This window comes from Danio rerio, chromosome 12 (genome assembly GCF_052040795.2).
Source record: "Danio rerio strain M-AB ecotype USA chromosome 12, GRCz13ab, whole genome shotgun sequence".
NCBI classification, from domain to species: Eukaryota; Metazoa; Chordata; class Actinopteri; order Cypriniformes; family Danionidae; genus Danio; species Danio rerio.
The window spans coordinates 14836989-14855032 of record NC_141032.1 but is presented as its reverse complement, the minus strand read 5'-3'; the positions used below and the strand labels follow the sequence as shown (position 1 = coordinate 14855032).

General features: G+C 36.7%; 1 protein-coding gene across 2 annotated transcripts; it reads right to left on the bottom strand.

Annotated features, from left to right (window-relative positions):
- Positions 1 to 2223: 2223 nt before the first annotated feature.
- On the bottom strand, positions 2224 to 18003 carry kbtbd2 (kelch repeat and BTB (POZ) domain containing 2). Of its 2 annotated transcripts, none has more exons than XM_087275195.1 (4): positions 17690 to 18003; positions 9082 to 9498; positions 4254 to 4419; positions 2224 to 4087 (listed from the first exon to the last, which is right to left on the bottom strand). In XM_087275195.1, exons 2-4 carry the CDS (start codon positions 9252 to 9254, stop codon positions 2531 to 2533), a joined length of 1896 nt encoding a protein of 631 aa, XP_087131321.1. In that variant the 5' UTR covers positions 9255 to 9498; positions 17690 to 18003; the 3' UTR covers positions 2224 to 2530. The 2 variants fall into 2 exon arrangements, with proteins under 2 accessions (XP_087131321.1, NP_001070628.1); NM_001077160.2 differs by lacking the exon at positions 17690 to 18003 and adding an exon at positions 13363 to 13468.
- Positions 18004 to 18044: the final 41 nt, after the last annotated feature.

Below are 18044 nucleotides of genomic sequence, written 5' to 3'. Positions count from 1 at the left end.
GACAAATGCCAAATTTAACCCTTCTCACAATTATTTTGTTTATTTAATTTTTCAAATATTTACACACAAAATGGAAATGTGATAAACTGCTTGATCAGGAATTACACACCAACTCTCTTCTGATTAATGACGGTCAATGAAACATCAAAATCTGCCATCAGCTGTTTTTGTCAGTTTTGTGCAGCAGAATAACATCTACATACATTTTCCAACTGATGCTCACCTTAAAATAATGTTATTTAATACTTCAGCATCTTAATGCTGGGACAGATCAGAAAAGTAGACCAGCTCTAGTCCATGGCAAAATATCACATTGTACAGCGTGGAGCGAATGCAACTTCAGTGTAATATATGCAGCAGCCATAACTTTAAAATAGAGAGTAACATTATTATATATTAGTGATAGTAAGTATGATCATTTATGAACATTTGGATTCTGTCCAGTAGGAACACTTTAATCATTGATTCAAATTAATTGGTTAAGCGACTCATCTAGTAATACAAATGTGTGCTGCTACCTACTGGCAACATCACTTTCACTATCCCTGCACACCATCATTTGATTTGCCATCTTAATTTGATGAAAAAGATATCAAAAGTAGATTAAACAGCTGATGACAACATGATTTAAAGTTTGATTGACAAATCAGCAGAGAGGGACATGTAATTCCCACCCACACAGAAAACACATTTTTAATCTCATTCTTTTCGGTTTTGTCACGTTTTTATTTTCTGTGTAAAAACAAAATGTGAACAAAAATAAATTTATGATAAAAAACATTGTTCATGAGAAGGGTCATATATTAACAAAAAAAGTTCATTTTTTTCCATTTTGAAAACAAAAACGATGCTTTCTTTTTTAAACACACACACACACACACACACACACACACATATATATATATATATAATTTTTTTTTTTCCAAGCCAGATCAGCTTGGCCAACTTAAGTTGTATATGACTCCTGATTTTCCTTGTTTTGATCAAACAGTGAGAGATTATCACTATTATCACTATAGTCCAAATGTTATCAAGAGTTGCCACAGTGGAAGAACCACCAATTACTCCAGCCACAACTCAGAATTGACAGTACACAAACTTGTGAACCCCCAGTGTTGGAAAACACGCACACACGCTCATTCAAACAAATATGACCAATTTAGTTAATTTAATTCACCTATGGTGGTTCGAGTGTTGGCTGGGTCAGTTGGCGTTTCTGTGTGGATATTGCATGTTCTCATGTTCCCGTGGGTATCCTCCGGGTGTTCCAATTTCCCCCACAACTCCAAAAACATGTGGTACAGGTAAATTGGGTAGGCTAAATTGTCCGTAGTGTATGTGTGTGAATGAGTGTGTATGGATGTTTCCCAGTGATGGAATGCAGCTGGAAGGGCCTCTGCTGCATGAAACATATGCTGGATAAGTTGGCGGTTCATTCCGCTGTGGCAACCCCAAATTTATAAAGAGGACTAAGCCAAAAAAAAAGAAAAATGAATGAATGATTGACCTATACCATGTTTTTTGAATGTGATTGAAACCGGACCACCCAGAGGAATCCCATGCAAACACAAGGAGAACATGTAAACTTCACACAGAAAGCCTCTTGGTCCAGCCAGGACTCGAACCAGAGACCTTCTTGCTGTGAGGCAACAATGCTCACTATTTTCAAAAAAATAATACTTGTATTATTATTGAGGGGGAAAAAAATCACCTTATTCATAGTCGCCATGGGCAAAAACAAAAGTTCCTTTTGGTAATACAAATCTTATTTGTGGAATTCTGTACACACGGAAAGAATAAGGGTGAGCATTTGGGCTTAATTATGCAACACCCAGCTTATCATTCAAAATCATAATAAAACTGTGGTTTAATAGTGGTGATGATATTGTATAGTAAAAACTCAACTGAGTAGAAGGCCAAGTAAGGCAGTGCCTTGACATGTCGAAGCAAATCTATTTGTAACTGTGAAACTTAACCTTTTGATAGGTCAAAATATGTCAGATTGAGTGGACCACAGAGAACATGAAGTATGGAGATACAGATCCAAAATGATAACAAGCAAGTGACCAAAGCAGCAGCAAAACAAAACATCAAATACATAACTCCTTTGACATTCCTGTACCCTGCTGACATTTATTTAAATTAAAATCGGAATTCATATCTAGAAAATCAACCAGACAAAAGAACACTGAAGCATTTAAGGAGTCTGAGTGTACCATACCATTTTCAACCAAAAAAGATTTATTACATCATCATCATTATCATAATCACCATTAAATTGTTAAAATAGAATGCCAAAACAGTAATGGTATCAGAAATGAAATATTCATGTTCTCAAACTCGATAATAGAGATGAAAATCATAGTTTGAATCAAATATTTCAGTTTCCGAATAAACATTTTATTTCCATGAGCACGCTAGGCATTTCAGGGAAGACCGTCCTCCAGCTCATTTACCTTTCCTATAAACAGAAGAGCATTAATCCAGAAGAGTGGAAATTACAGGTTAGTTTCAAAGATGATACCATTAACTATACATGAGCCAGTGACACCATGTCCTCATCCACCTCAAACTCCTCAGCTCCATCAGGGGAGAAGAGGTAAGTGGGAGGCTTCCAGGGTGACTCGTCAAGGCAGGATGGGTATAATTTTCCTATGGCACAGCGGAAATCTTTGCCGAGGTCCCAAAGAACACGCTCCGACACGGGCTGCCGCAAGGACCAGCAATCGAGTTCAAGGTCATACTGATACAGAGCATACTTTGCTCGCTCATTTAAGTGTGTCTCCCGTATAAAAATGCATAACGTATTCTGTAGCACCACAGCACGCACACAGGGGTCAGAGTAGCGCTTGGCTGGGATGTTGGCAGCTAGGCGCCATTCATTTTTGTTGACATCATATATTTCTACTGTAATGGAGGAGCCATCAATAGTGCTAGTTGGCAAACGCAAACCCGAGTTGCCCACAACATGTAGACCACCGATATAGAAGATGAGGTCTCCTAACGCAGCTGCAGAAGCAAAGCATCGACTTGTCTGTCGCATGGCCATTTCTACCCAAGTGTCAGCTCGAGGGAAATAGCAGTACATGAGGTCATGTGTCATGATGTAGATGCAGTCCCGGGCAGTCACTGCCGTGCTCCAACTCCATGCACAGGGAAGAGGGCTAGTCAAGCTCCACTCATCCCGCTCACAATCATATCGCTCAACTGTGCGTTTATTCAACTCACCTCCCACATTATCACCACCAATAGCGTATATGAAACCCTGGCAAAACACCAGTGATGGCTTAGTGCGAGCATGAAGCATGGGCGTTTTGGCCACCCAAGCATTTTGCTGGGCATCGAACCAGTAGAAGCTGTCCACCGAGCAGTAAGCAGCCTGCAGCTTGCCACTTTTGCTGCCATGGGTAGCTAGAGTGCTCTTCAGTGGTATCTGTCCACCAGCAATAAAAACATCATTGTCAGGGGTGACCAACGTGCCAACTTTCTGCAAGTCTCCAGGTAGGCTACACAGTTTATAGACCTTCTCTGCTTGGGGACTATAACAGACAACCGTGTGACGTGGACCTATCACAACTGGATGGCTTTCAGTTGGTGGTTCAGCTTCTACAAATATCAGCATTTCTTCCTTGGTCATGCCCAGTCGGGGCTTAAAAAACTTTGGCATAGACTTGTATAGGCCCTGCACTACCACTGATTTGTCATTCGGTGGAAGACCTTGGAACCAGGCACGTTGGGTCACTTCTGAAAGTGCATCAATTCGAATCTGGCTGAGGACAGAGGAGAGATACTGAGAACGTCCTTCCATGTTGTATTCCAGCCACAGCATGGCTGCCTCACGTACGGTTTCCTCTTTCTCCACATTTAAATTATCACTGCTCAGGAGGTCCAGTAGTAGCTCATGCGAGAGTTGCAGAAAAGCCTCCTGTCGGTAGACAACAGGAAATTTGTGCTCTACCATGCGTTTAGCACTTTGCTTCAACTCAGTGCAACTGAACATATCGCCAATGCTTAGCATGCGCACACAGTTTTCAGCTGTGATTTTCTTGACCAAGTACTCTCGACACTGCAGTAAAACATCCTCCACCTGAGGGAAAGACGATGAAAATTAGAAATAAGCAAACATGTCTTAACTATATATGTATATAATTGTAATTTTATAACCAGCCTACTTTTCAAAAAAATGGATGGGCAAAGAAAGAACAACTTTTAGCATGTTAACCTTTGGAAGTGTATATGCATGTCTTTCTAACCTGAAGAAAACAGGCCGTCTCATAGAGAGGTTCCACAGTGCTGTCGTTGATGACTAAGTTGCCAGTGTAGGCATAAGTTATGATGGTCTGCAGTGTGATGGGGTCAACATTTCTAAGATGAACATGAGTCTGTTTGCTCTCACTGAGCCCACTCATAAACATGGCCCTGTGGGAACACATAAAACACACACATAAAAACAAATACAATAAAAAAGAAATACACTTTCATTTAGTTTTGTATCAACAAACCTTTTTTTAAGTTTAATTTCATAATGAAAACTTTTTTGTAAACTGTATCACTCCTTAGTCATGCAAGACATCAATTTATTTCTTTGGCAAAAGGAAATTAAGGTTTTTAAGATTTAAAGAAAGGATTTTATGAAACAGTCAAAACTAATTGATGCAATTTTATCAACTTTGTCAGACATTTTCCTTTTTGATTTAAGGAAAATGTGATTAAACAAATAATTGCTTTTTTAATATTAAGTATAGCTGCAATCAGCGATATGTAGGGTTCAAGCATTTGAGGACCTATGACACTTATGCTGCTTAAGTCTAGGTCTAACTAAATTAGATTTTAGATGTTTATAACATGTCAAAATTCAGAATGATCCGAACTGCAATGGACCCTTCGCTAAGCACAGCCCTCCTTAGTTACTGTTGCTACGCCTGTCAAGCTTTTGTACCTGGCACGGCTTTTACAATGTGTGTACGCCGGTGTCAGATATTGCCAGGGTTATATTGTAATTTTTTCCGAACAGGTGAGATATCCAAGAAAGCCAGACAAAAAAGGACTGCACTATGCATCACGGGGTATATTCACGATATAATAGGCAACCGATTAGAGAATAAATCAATCAAAATTTAAGCTAGCTCAGCCTTGCCATAACCATGTACAGTAAGTTATATAACTGGCAGTATGTTTGTGTACTATTTATAAATAACTGAAAAACAGCTGCTGGTAAAGTATTGATCGCAAGTGCTTAGTTTGTGATCATATCTCTGCTTTGTTTTGTTGATTTGTAATTTCAAATATTTATGGCTTGAAATACATAAAAATATGAAGTTCAGTAAAGTTAGCAACAGATTTGCAGATTCATATTTTCCGGAACATTAATGTCTTTATGACCCATTCGCTAGTATGACTAAGTTACTAACGTTATGTCGAAGGCTTAAACGGAGCATTACTCACAATAGAGCGAAAAAAAGGAATAAGACAGCTGTGAAACATAACCAGCTTTGTGTTTTTGTAGAAAACACAGTTTAGATCTGTTTAGGGTAAGAGGTGTGTGAGTTATTGCCGTCTGTCTATTACTGAATGTGTCAGGAATATCAAAACAAAACCAACTTAGCTCCACTCCTTTAGCTTCCCTCACACAGCTTGATCCACGCTGGCATTTCTCCTCTTAGGTTTTAGGTTTTAAAAAGGGAGAAAATACCACCGCCCCGTCCAAACTTTAAGGATAGCAGGTATCAGATTTGCACAATCCATATGCACTCGCTCGAAAGCTTGACAGAACCCCTGCGCGTAGCTAGTAGATACAGTTGCTAAGCCATGATTGATGGGTGGTGGTTTTTGGGCGGGGCTTAGTGAAGGGTCAATTTCAGTGACTTTAAACTTTAAGAAAGAAAATCCCTAAGTGATCTTGTGCTGTCATCCAGTGGCTAATATGGGAGTTGATAATCGAAAGTCTGTTTTAGTGGCAAAAATGGTAGAGTATTGAAAATGTCTTTTAGAGACCTAAAATCCACAATGGACATAATGCCCTCACATAGACACAAAGACTGATGTAATGGGTAAATTATTGCATAAATAATATAAATAATACTCAATAATCATGCCTAGAAACAAGGTTGGGCAGTATTTATGATAAATGTAATTCTAATACAAAATAGTATTTTGCAATAATATTTGATAGGGTACACGAAAATGGTATAATATTTTAAATATTTTCTAGCAAAATACGCAAGTGCCTTGTAGTTTTGAAGTTTCAAAATACTGTAAAATGCTTAGCAAGAAGTACACAGTTTATGATGACATCATAAAAATTAGGCTTTTGGTGCTTTCTCGGTTATTTGCCTAAGCTAAAGATCAGAATAGAAAATTGATTTATTTTTAAGAAGGTGGTCAATGCTTACAATATGGAAGGAAATTAAAAGTAACAGACATATGGTGAGGGTATATTCAAAGCAAGTCAACAATCATTTAAAATAGTATACTGAGCAATGATAAGGCAAAAAAAATGGCTGTAGTGTATAATTCAGCATCTTTGCTTAAGTAATGAGATGAAATAAAACCTCAGTCCTTAAAAACAGGATGAGGAATCTTCAGATCATCATTAGTCTGAGTGCTGCAGGTGGAAATGCAGTGGAACTAACACCTAAAGATTCTGTACTGGTATTTTTAAAAGGGTAAACAGAGTCATCCAGTTAAAAAAAGGAACTAAAAAAATAATAAGGGAGAGAGAGAGAGAGAGAGAGAGAGAGAGAGAGAGAGAGAATACTACTAATGGATGGATTGCTGATGTAAATGGCAGAAAATAAGACAAACAATAAAATTAATGTAAATATTAAATTAAGTCCACCACTGACGATACCCACAATACTTCATTGGCTTCAAATGGCAGTAGCTGATCTGCAGGTGCTCTTTATAGTTAATTAAGATGAAAGACATATGCCTAAAGATGGCAAAATGTCACAATGTATGAAACAAAAATATTTAATAATAATGCAGTCTATTCAAGCAGATCAAAAACTCCAGACTCCAGGATATATATAAATACATATTTTTTAAATTGAGAAATATTTTTATGTTGTGAAGTTTTTAGTTTTCAGAAATCATGTTTTCACATTAAGCATATATTAGTTTAATTTAAAAAAATAGACAGTGAAGATTAAAAAAAGCTTAAACGGTCCGATATTGTAACTGCACACAGTTTACCGGAAGCATTTGATGCAGGTTACTGAAAAATTAAAAGTACTTTTGCATACTTCTGTATATAGCCCAATAACATTTAAGAATGTATGTATCTAAAGCATCTGTTAAATAAAAAGTGCTACTCATACATTATATCAGAACTGGGCGAGAATGACATTGACTGTTGTACACCACGCCTATCAAAAAGGTACCATTTGGCAGCAGATTTTGCCAATTTTTGCTAATTAGTTACATTAAAGTAAACATCATGCCATTTTTGCAGACAAACCATTGGCTTTTTTTCAGAGGAAGTCTTAATCATATAGTAGGTGACCTGAAGGTAACCAGAAATCTGAACGAAAACTGTACTACATCTAGCACGTCTTCAGTTGTGTAACAAGCAAAACTTGTCAAAAATAAGTAATTTTTCATGCAGGCAAGGAACGCTGGTCTCACTCTCTCATGCACTTTGTCCAAAAGCAACTACAGTATGTTTAGAGCGTACTCACACTATACAGTTGCCTTGAACCAGGTCGAAGCACACTTGTCCCCCCCTCCTGTCTCCCCCAGCAGTCCACACTCACATAACATTCGAACCTGAGCAGGCTTGCATCATCGATGATGCGCTGTTCAGTTTAAGAAGCGCCCTCGCACAGCACAGTGGACATTTTTTTTTGTTATATTGTTTTAGTCGTTTGGTATGCAGTGACACGCAGTCAAATATTTCGGCGAACAGATCAACCACTTTTGATGCTCATAAATAATCATAAAGTCCTTGTGCCGCAGGAATTAGGTTTGCTAAAGGTGCAGCCATCATGCAGTGAGGGGTTTGCTTCTTTAATAATCTACAATTTGCGTTCATTGAACAGTAAGAATGAGTAATAAATCTATCTAAACAGTCCTTTAAAAAAAATTCACGTCTCGTGTTCAGTTTTAACCTGATGTGAGCTTGCACTCACACTAAAATCGTACCATGAACATTGAGTTACTTTATTTGCGCGCCAAATTCACTACACAATAGATGCAGATTCACGCCATGAGCAGAGCTTCTGTCTGTCCGGCGACACTAACTTCGTTGGTAAATGGCAAACAGATTTTTTTGAGAGAATAGCAGTGTTAATGTGCTTTATGAAAGCTGAAAAGGTTGTCGATTCGTTTGAAGCTGTGTATTAGTCCACTAGATCCATTCAGAGGTGCACTCACACAGTTCATCAACTCCTCTAGAAACTATACCTGAAGTTCAGATTTTCCAACTCGAGTGATTTGCTCAAAACACGTGTTAAGCGCATCAATCATGCAAAATGCTCAACTCGCGCCGCAGGATGTCTATTCACGTTTTTGCATTGACTTAACACGTAATCACTCGCAATTGACATTTCATCCGCATCTGGTGTGAACGCAGCATAACACAACAACTGTTAACTCTGGTAAAAAGCCCATGACACATAAATGCATACTATATATGATCATGTCTCTCATTTAGTTGATCTTTAAATCTTTAATCTTTAAACACAAAACATTACAGTGCATGTGGCATTAACTACCATACTTTTATACTTAAAAATGTCATGACAGATAGTACTCAAAGTCAATAAGGTTTTGCTGGACTTATTTGATTGACAGAGACAGAAACATCAAGAACAGTTTTGTATTAAATACTGTTTTGTAATGATCCAAATGATTAAACATTTATACAGCCTTTTTTTAAAAAAGCTTTTTGATTCAGAATTAACTAATTTATCTTCACAAAAATGCAAATAGTATAATGTATGTTGTACAGTAAACAGGTGTGTGTGTGTGTGTCAGAGAGCACCAGTAACATTTTAAAAGTTTCAATTTGGCACTCTTATCGATATACTATTCACAACCTTTTTAAATATTCAAGTGTTTACAAAGACTAAATCTACCCACCTGAAGTAAGAGCTGCAGGTGGCCAGCACCATCTTATGGCAGGGGAACTCATTCTCCTCCACAAGCAGTGTGATGTCAGTCAACAATTTCTGCTCGTAGAAAAACTTTAGCTGTTCCAGCACAGAAACTGCATAATCTGTGTTGACTGGCCGACGCTCTCCGACCTCCGACATGTTCGTATCCCATGAGTTTTCAACCAGCTTATGAATAGCAAAGTGTTAGTTGTTCTTTTATCAGGTTATTCCGATTTCTTGAATACTTAGAAATTAAGGACATTCCTCTAATATGCTGAACCAAAAATTTTCACAATAGCTCCCAAGTGTTCCACTGTCATGGATGATGTTGGAATTGAGGGAGGAGGAGGTGTAGCATTTAGGTAGGAGGTTTACATGAGAGCACCTGCAGTCCGATGTGTCTCTGGAAAAGAAAATTGGGCACATTAGACAGTTATAAAGTCAAAAAGTTAAATAAACAGAACTAAACCACTATTTATTGTTCCTAAAAATTAAACATTTAAATCAGTACGTAATCATTTACAAAACAAAACCACTTTCTGTTTTTACAAATTAAAGCACCAACTCTATGGGCAACAAAAGGCCAATCAGAACAAAAAATAGTTGGATGGCTCACAAGGCATGCCCCCAGCTTTCGCATGACATATGACTGTCAAATGATAAAGGGTTATCTTGTAAAATGTGCACTCAGTCCCATGGCTGTGTTAACTCACATAGAGGAATTCTACACTGAAGATGTACGTAAAAAATAAGTGCACTTCACTTCTAATCAGTTTCATAAGAATGCGACTCCTGGAGATTATAGCACTACAGTAACATTACAACCTTATAGACGTAAGAATTAATCCCATCGCAGAATGAGCTTCTAATGCATGTAGCTAAATGAAAGTTAGCTCAGGGTTAGCTAAACTGTAGTCCCAGCTAAAATGACAAGGAAATAACTCAAGAAAATGAATGCATGATCATAACTTACCGATGTAATAAATAATAATAAACAACCTAACAGAGGCAATTCTCTAAAGGTCTTCTCGAGAGTCTATACTGTTTCAGCTTAGCAAAAGCAATAACTTGGGTAAATAAAAAAAGATAGAGTTTATCTTTGCGTGAATTTCCGGATAATTCACTGGCATGTTGATGTCACTTCAATGATATCACGTCAGATGCGCCCCTCAGTGCCACATTGCGCATATGACAGTTGGAAGTAACGTACACCGTATGCACACATTTACATCTTATTTAAAATTAAACTACTCATATAGAGCTCTGTGTCACAGCATAAATAAGAACAGTGTTCTGAATAGTAGATGGGCGCCATGGACAGCTTCAGACTTGCGTCGCCGGTGTGCATACCCTGCTAGAAAACTATGTAATATGTTCAGAATTCTAAAATGCATGGCACTACGTAGAACATAGTGGCAAGGTGCCGAGCGGTGCATCTGGTGTGTGACCCCCTTCAGAATAGTAGTTTTTATCAGCTTTTCCCTCCCCATGCAGTTTAGTCTTTTTATCTCGAGCTCAAAGGTGAATCTTCCTTGTCTCTCAGTTGTTGCCATTTCATTATAGTTTAATTTGACAGACAGGTTGATAATGTAATTGCATCCCATGTCTACTCTAGATGAGTTACTTTTCAAATGTGCATGTGTGCATCATGCATCACAAACTAGGATTGATTCTGATTGGAAATTTTCCAAAAAAAATCCCTTAATCACTTTCACGTCTCATTTTTATTAGTCAACAAAAATTTTAGTATATTTTTATTGTAGTTGTCGTCATCACTGTTATTTAGTTTTTGTCAGAAGAAACTTGTTCGTCACAAAAATTAGGGCAAAAATTGTCAACAAAATTAACACTGATCCAGACTGATACTTTTCAGCAGTATGCTACTACAACCAATCATAATGCAGCACGCCTTAACGGAGCACGAGATCAGTAGACTATTATTGGAAAACTACTAGCCACAATGTAGGGTGACCAAAAAAAGTAAAAAAACAAAACAAAACCAAAAAAAACCCCAAAGAGGCATAAGTTATGTTTAATAGTATATTTTGTTGATTGATCATGTTTGTGAAATTTGATGCATATGTTTCAACAAACACATGTAGACTGCTAAATCATGTAGTATCACTCAGCTCTATTTTTCTGAAGTGAAAGAAATATACTTTAATGCCTATTCTTGCATCTGTGTTCCTTTTACATTATAGCTTAAAAATACAACATAACTACAAAATAGGTTTTTGTTACTCTAATGTTTATAATATAAAGCTTACTCACTCCATGTAGGTAAAATAAACCTCCACCCATTAAGTTAATAAGATTTAACCAGGCAAATACTTTGTTAATTTTTTTTATTTTTTATTTTAAAAAGGGATAGTTTACCTTAAAAGCGAAAACTTACCCTCAAGTAATTCCAAATTGTTGTGTTTATTTCGTTTAACACTAAAGAAATTATTTTGAAGAAGGCTAAAAACCTGAAATCCCCGACTTCCAGAGTAGGAAAAACAAATACAATGAAAGTTATCAGTCACATTTTCCTGCTTTCTTCAAAACATATTTTCGTGTGTACAAAACAAGGGGAAAAAAGTCAAAAAGTTGGATAAATGGTGACAGAATATTCAGTTTTGGATTGACTATCCTTTTAAGAGTGAATACCTTAACATTTCCATATTTTTCATTTTATTATTTTCCTATAACAGGTACTTAAAAGAAGCTGGCAGCTTAGATTTTTTCTCTCTTGTTTGAAACATGCGTCCAATATGCCCACCAAGTTTTGTAACCTCTTCTTAATGTTAACTGGCTGATGGCGGCAATGTTTTTTTTTTTTTTTTAGATACGTCAATGTCCTTATAGACCTTCATTCCACCTTCCAGTCGATCGAACACTTGGTTGGTAAAACTATTGTGATGTAAGGTCTGCAAGTTTTGTGTTGCCACCCACAATGATGTGATCACAGGTCATAACGTAATGCCAATGTGCCAGCTGTCCAAAGACACAACTCGTGAAATCACGCACATCTTAAAGATGACAGAAGACAACCCACTAGATCAGAGGTGTCCAAACTCGGTCCTTGAGGGCCAGTGTCCTGCTTAGTTTAGCCCCAACTTCTTTCAACACACCTGCCAGGAAGTTTCCAGTATACCTAGAAAGAGCTTGATTAGCTGTGTTTAAGGGGGGTTGAAGCTAAAATATGCAGGACACCGGCCCTCCAGGACCGAGTTTGGACACCCCTGCACTAGAACATGTAATTCAAAAGTTACAAAACTTTATAGTCCTTTATAATACTGTAAATCTGAATGAAAAACTGTACTATATCTAGCATGTTTTCAAGCAAGCAAAACTTGTCAAAAATTTGCACATTTTCATGCAGGCAAGGAACCCTGATCTTACTTACTCCGATAACAGGTACTTAAAAGACGTTGGCAGCTTAGAGTTTTTTCCCTCTTGTTTGTTTAAAACAAGTTCCAATAATTTGTGTTTTATGTAATTGTTTATTTAATGTTGTGCAGAGACTACAATTTAGTAAAAAGTTGTAGCTACTTTTAGCTTCTGTCATGCTTTTTAAGTATTGTAGAATGGAAGATTATGATGTTAAACAACAAAACAAAGACTGCTTAGACTGGACTTGCTAAAGGATAACATTATAACTTATAGTAAAAATTGCTTTCATGAGGTGCAAGTTTGAGTGGACTAAATTCGCATTCTGAATTTGTTGACTTTTTTAAAGTTGCCATTTTATCACAGCATAATTTGACGTCACATTAGTCGCCCTAAATAATGCTGAGACGTACATAGGTTGGGGTCACTTAAATAACCTGCCATTGCATCAAAAACCGCAGTAAACAATAACGCCGTATTCGTCGACGTCCACTCGGCACGTGAAGGAATTATGAGATTTCAAATGCAGCATATAAAAGCACAATAAACAGCAGTCTTTTTTAAATTGGCGGGACAGAAGCCTTTTCCGGCGACACCTCATCTGTATCGTGGTGCAACGAGTTCATGTAGTTGCATTTAGATGTAAACAATTTTGTACTCGTAAAAGATAATTGAGTCACGATTTTTTGGCAAAACTAAAATACAGAACGTGTTTAGCTCCACCATCGTGGTGTGGTATTACATTAACGTAAACGTTTCACAACGACATTACAACTATCGCACACAAATATAGCTTCAGCAAACAGTTGATTCGATATGGAGCCGAGAAGAAACGGCGTTACCTAAATTATAGGCACACTTCCCTGTTTAAAAAGCCTGTTAGAGGTCACCTTACCTCCGATGTGCTGCCTGAAACTCTGGCTGCTGCAAGATTCTGCCGAATGCACACCACACAAAGACGAAGGTTTTTCATAAACAGTAGGCTGCTAGTTCGGTCCTTTCCAAAGTCCGAGATATTTATGTGCCTAAGTTAAACATCAAACACCCTGACGTCCTTATCATGATTCCAATATTAAAATAATTTAAATCACATATTACACATTGATCCCTGTTATAGCAGCATAACGTACAGCTAAATGTATCCGTGTTAGCAAACCTAGCTGTTTCCCTATAAATCAACAATACTTTTCTATAATTTTACCATATACCTATTAATATATTTATATAAAACATAAATGATTCACATAAACCATTTACACATTGTATGTAACGGTAAAATTACATATCGAGGCCTTTAAACGCCGCCTGAGCTACGGAAGCCTAATTTAGGAAGTTGCTTCTATCAAGGAAGCTAACGTTAGCTGCAAGCTAGCAGCAGCGAGAAAATTAAACCAATAGATAAGATCCACAGTCGCAATGGGTGCCAAAAGGGGCAGGGACAGGCGTCTTCCGCTTGGCCCACAGATTTGATGAAAATAGATACTAACAGTAAGAGACAGTTTCAGTTTCATACACCAGCAATCAATATTCGTTTAATCATCAGTTATGTATTATTTACCATATTGGAATATAGCCTAATAAAATTTTAAATTATAGCATGACTAGCATATTAATTGCTTAGCTCATGGAATAAAAAAAGATTCCCTCAATACTTCTAAACTACTTCAAATATTCATTTTAAAAGTGCTGACCAGTTAAAATGTACTTTGCATAAAATAAAGTAATGTAAAGGTCAAATTAGCAGCAACATTTATCATTTTCAAAATTCTGTCCAAACTCTCACAGACCCATATGCATGCCATTTAGATAATTATGGCAAAGCAAAATAACACCTGGGCCCGGTTTTTCAAAAGTAATCCACTAGGATTTTGGATAAGGGATTGGATCAAATCTTGAAAATGGGTTTTTCAAAAGAAAAAACGGATTACATAATCGGATTAGATCACATAATCCAATATTGGTTTTGATCCGGACCAAACCTTTAGTTTGGGTTTTTAAGACCTTTTTTGTAGGATCTGGAGCACTTTGATCCAAAAACCCTGGATTAAACTGATCCCATCAAAAGGGTGGATTTAGCGTGCCCAAAATGTTATGAAAACTTTAAAAATTTATTAAATAATACTATTTTTGGATCATGCAGTATCTTACGAGATATACTATTTCTTCATAAGGTTTTAACTTTATTTGTTCATCCATCAGGCTATAGTGATTATAGGCTTTAACATATTCAGCCTTTCAGTATAGGCCTACAGCAAAGTAGAAAGAGTTTGGCCTCATAAAATAATCCCCCAAACAGCTGTCAAAATTGACCAAAATCTATTTTATTCTGTCACTAATTGATATATATATATATATATATATATATATATATATATATATATATATATATATATATATATATATATATATATATATATATATATATATATATATATATATATATATATATATATATATATATATATATATATATATATATATATATATATATATATATATATATATATATTTTTTTATTTTGAGAATATTTATTAGTGATGCATGCAATGATTACAGAATAACAAAACAAAAAAAAGCAAAGAATGTCAATCACTGATTTTTGAAATCTTTCAACACTTGCAAAAAGAGACTGAAAGGGCCGAAGCACAGCTTCATCTGGCAGAGGAACAACTGACTCTAACCAAACTGCAGCAAACCAAGGCCAATGACTTGAGATCCGCCTCGTAAAGGCTACGCTCAGACAAGCTGCTCTCTCCACATCAGATGAGGAAGTCTGAAATTTTTGTGGAGTTTTTGACATTTAGTCTTTTTTTTATATACATCCATATTTGAAACTTATTATAAATATCCTCAATGTACAGTGTTGTAGGTCTCAGATGAGCAGACTGCCTAAAGAGGATGGGTTGTTGTTTTTCTTGTTTTTATTATTATTATTATTTTAATAAATATTACATTTTCTTAGTTTTCATTTCAAATAAAAATAAAGTTATATAGCCCACGTTGGCTATTCTACTTGTTGCTCTTTACATATATATAGTTCTACATTGTGATGTCCTATCCTGTTTGAGCACTGGTTATCCAGATTTAGTGATCTTGTAAAGTTCCTATCCGGATCAGATTGATCCAATCTGATGTTGCTTTGAAAAACTGGCTCAAAAAGTAAGCTGGATAATGTGATCACGGATCTCAAAAACAGGATTACAAAATCCGGATCAATTTTATCCAGAATAAACCTTTTGAAAAACCCTGTTTATCAGCATAACAAGAAATAGTCCTATGTAAAGTGATAGAAACCAATTGGACCAACTGTAATTTGATTTTTTTATATTAGGCTCAAGTTTTATGTATTTATGGGTATCCACTGTGTAAAATATATACTGGAATAGTTTGCGGTTCGTTATAATAAATCAGAGACTAAGCCGAAGGAAAATGAAAGTATGTGTACATACACTCACCAGCCACTTTTTTCAACTGCTCATTAAAGCAAATTTCTTATCAGCCAATCACATAGCAGCAATTAAATGCATTTAGGTCAAGATAGTCTGCTGCAGTTCAAACCGAGCAGCATCAGAATGGGAAAGGTGATTTAAAGGGGTGGTACACCACGATATCATATTTTAAACTTTAGGTGATGTGTAATGTAGCTGTGTAAACAAGACGCTCAAAGTTTAATGCAAAGGGAGACCTTGGTTTTTACAGAGTAAGCATAGCAAAGCTTACAATGAATCCATTTTGAATTTCAAATACTTCCGGGCCTGTCAGATCACACACACACAACGGCAATCTCTCTAAAAGGAGCCGCACCCCATTTTCACTCGTTAGACACTTGCCAGACTTTATTTTAGAAAGGGGGCATGAGGTTGACTGACTGTTTACAAAAATAAGCGCATGCTTGTACGGGCGTGACGTGGAGTCGATCCTTGAATCGCAACACATTATGACACATGACCAATCAGAGTCACTTGAGGGCAGGCCTTTCAGAGGAACTAGGAAATGTGACTGTCATTTTTATGTTAGCTGAGTAGCTGTATATGATCAAAGTGAGATTTATGGAAAAATAACGTAATTTCCTTTAAGTGAAACATGAGCACATTGCTTTGCATCTTATAAACACAACCAAGCCTAACTACATTCTGGACCACCCGTTTAAGTGACTTTGAACGTGGCATAGTTGTTGGTGCCAGACAGGCTGGTCTAGGTATTTCAGAAACTGCTCACCTACAGGGATTTTCATGCACAACAAACTATTGGGTTTACAGAAATTGGTCAAAAAAAGAAAAAATATCCAATGAGCAGCTGTTTTGTGGGAGCAAATGCCTTGTTGATGCCAGAGATCAGAGGAGAATGGCCACCATGTCATAAAGCTCGAATCATCTCAGACTGGTTTCTTGAACATGAAAATGAGTTTACTATACTGGCCTCCACAGTCACCTGAAATAAATTTAAGGCAGTTCTGATGGCAAATGGGTCTAACCGGTGTACCTAATAAAGTGACTGATGAGTGTATATTAATTAATTCATTTTCTTTTTGGCCCCTTTATTAATCATGGGTCACCACAGCGAAATGAACCACCAACTTATCCAGCATGTTTTACACAGCAGATGCCTTTGCAGCCACAACCCAACGCTGGGAAACACAAACACACACTTGCATTTACAAACATACACTACGGCCAATTTAGCTCATTCAACTATAGCCCATGTCTTTGGACTGTGGGGTAAACCAGAGCACCTGGAGGAAACCCATACAAAGACATGCAAACTCCACACAGAAATGCCAACTGACCCAGCCTGGGCTTCAACCAGCATCCTTTCTGCTGTGAGGCGGTTGTGCTACACACTGTGCCACCATGATACCTTACTTTCTTTTTGTTATGCAATTTCATAATCACTAAATTGCTCATTAAGCTATCAAACAGGAACTTTTGTCATGGAATCTGATTTCTAAACATAATTTTAGTCCTTGGTTATTTTATTTGAAATAATGGTTTTAGCATTGTTTTGAGATTAATAAATACATCACTTAGCATGTTTTTAAAATATCTGCCAACAATATTGTATTTCTATGCTTTTTAAGAGTCAAAAACTTGCATACTAGCACCTAGCCATCCTGGCTTCGGGCCTAATTATCAGATTATTTAAAAGGCATCTTTTAAAATGGCAAAACTAAAAAGAAAGCACTGCTTCTATGAAATTATGTTATATGGCAACAGTACACTTACCTGTATGACATGTCATCATAGAACCACGTTGATAGAATAAAAAGATAAATGTTGCAAACCAATAGCCAGGACAATTTTGCTGCCTGGTGAGTAGCCTGACATACACATCACTGGTGTTTTGATTCAAAAGGCAGTACAGGTAATACTTTTATATGAATTTATCCTTGAAGATAACTCTCTGTCTTTTTTGTTTTCAGCTGTTGCTGGGAAACTACTCATGTAGCTCTTAAAACACCCATTGCATGAATCCACTAATCTACTATTTGCATTTTGTATGGGTAAAACTGTCACCTGTGGATAAACACTCAATACCTGAAACACTCATATAATTGGTACCATGACACATCAAGGTTTT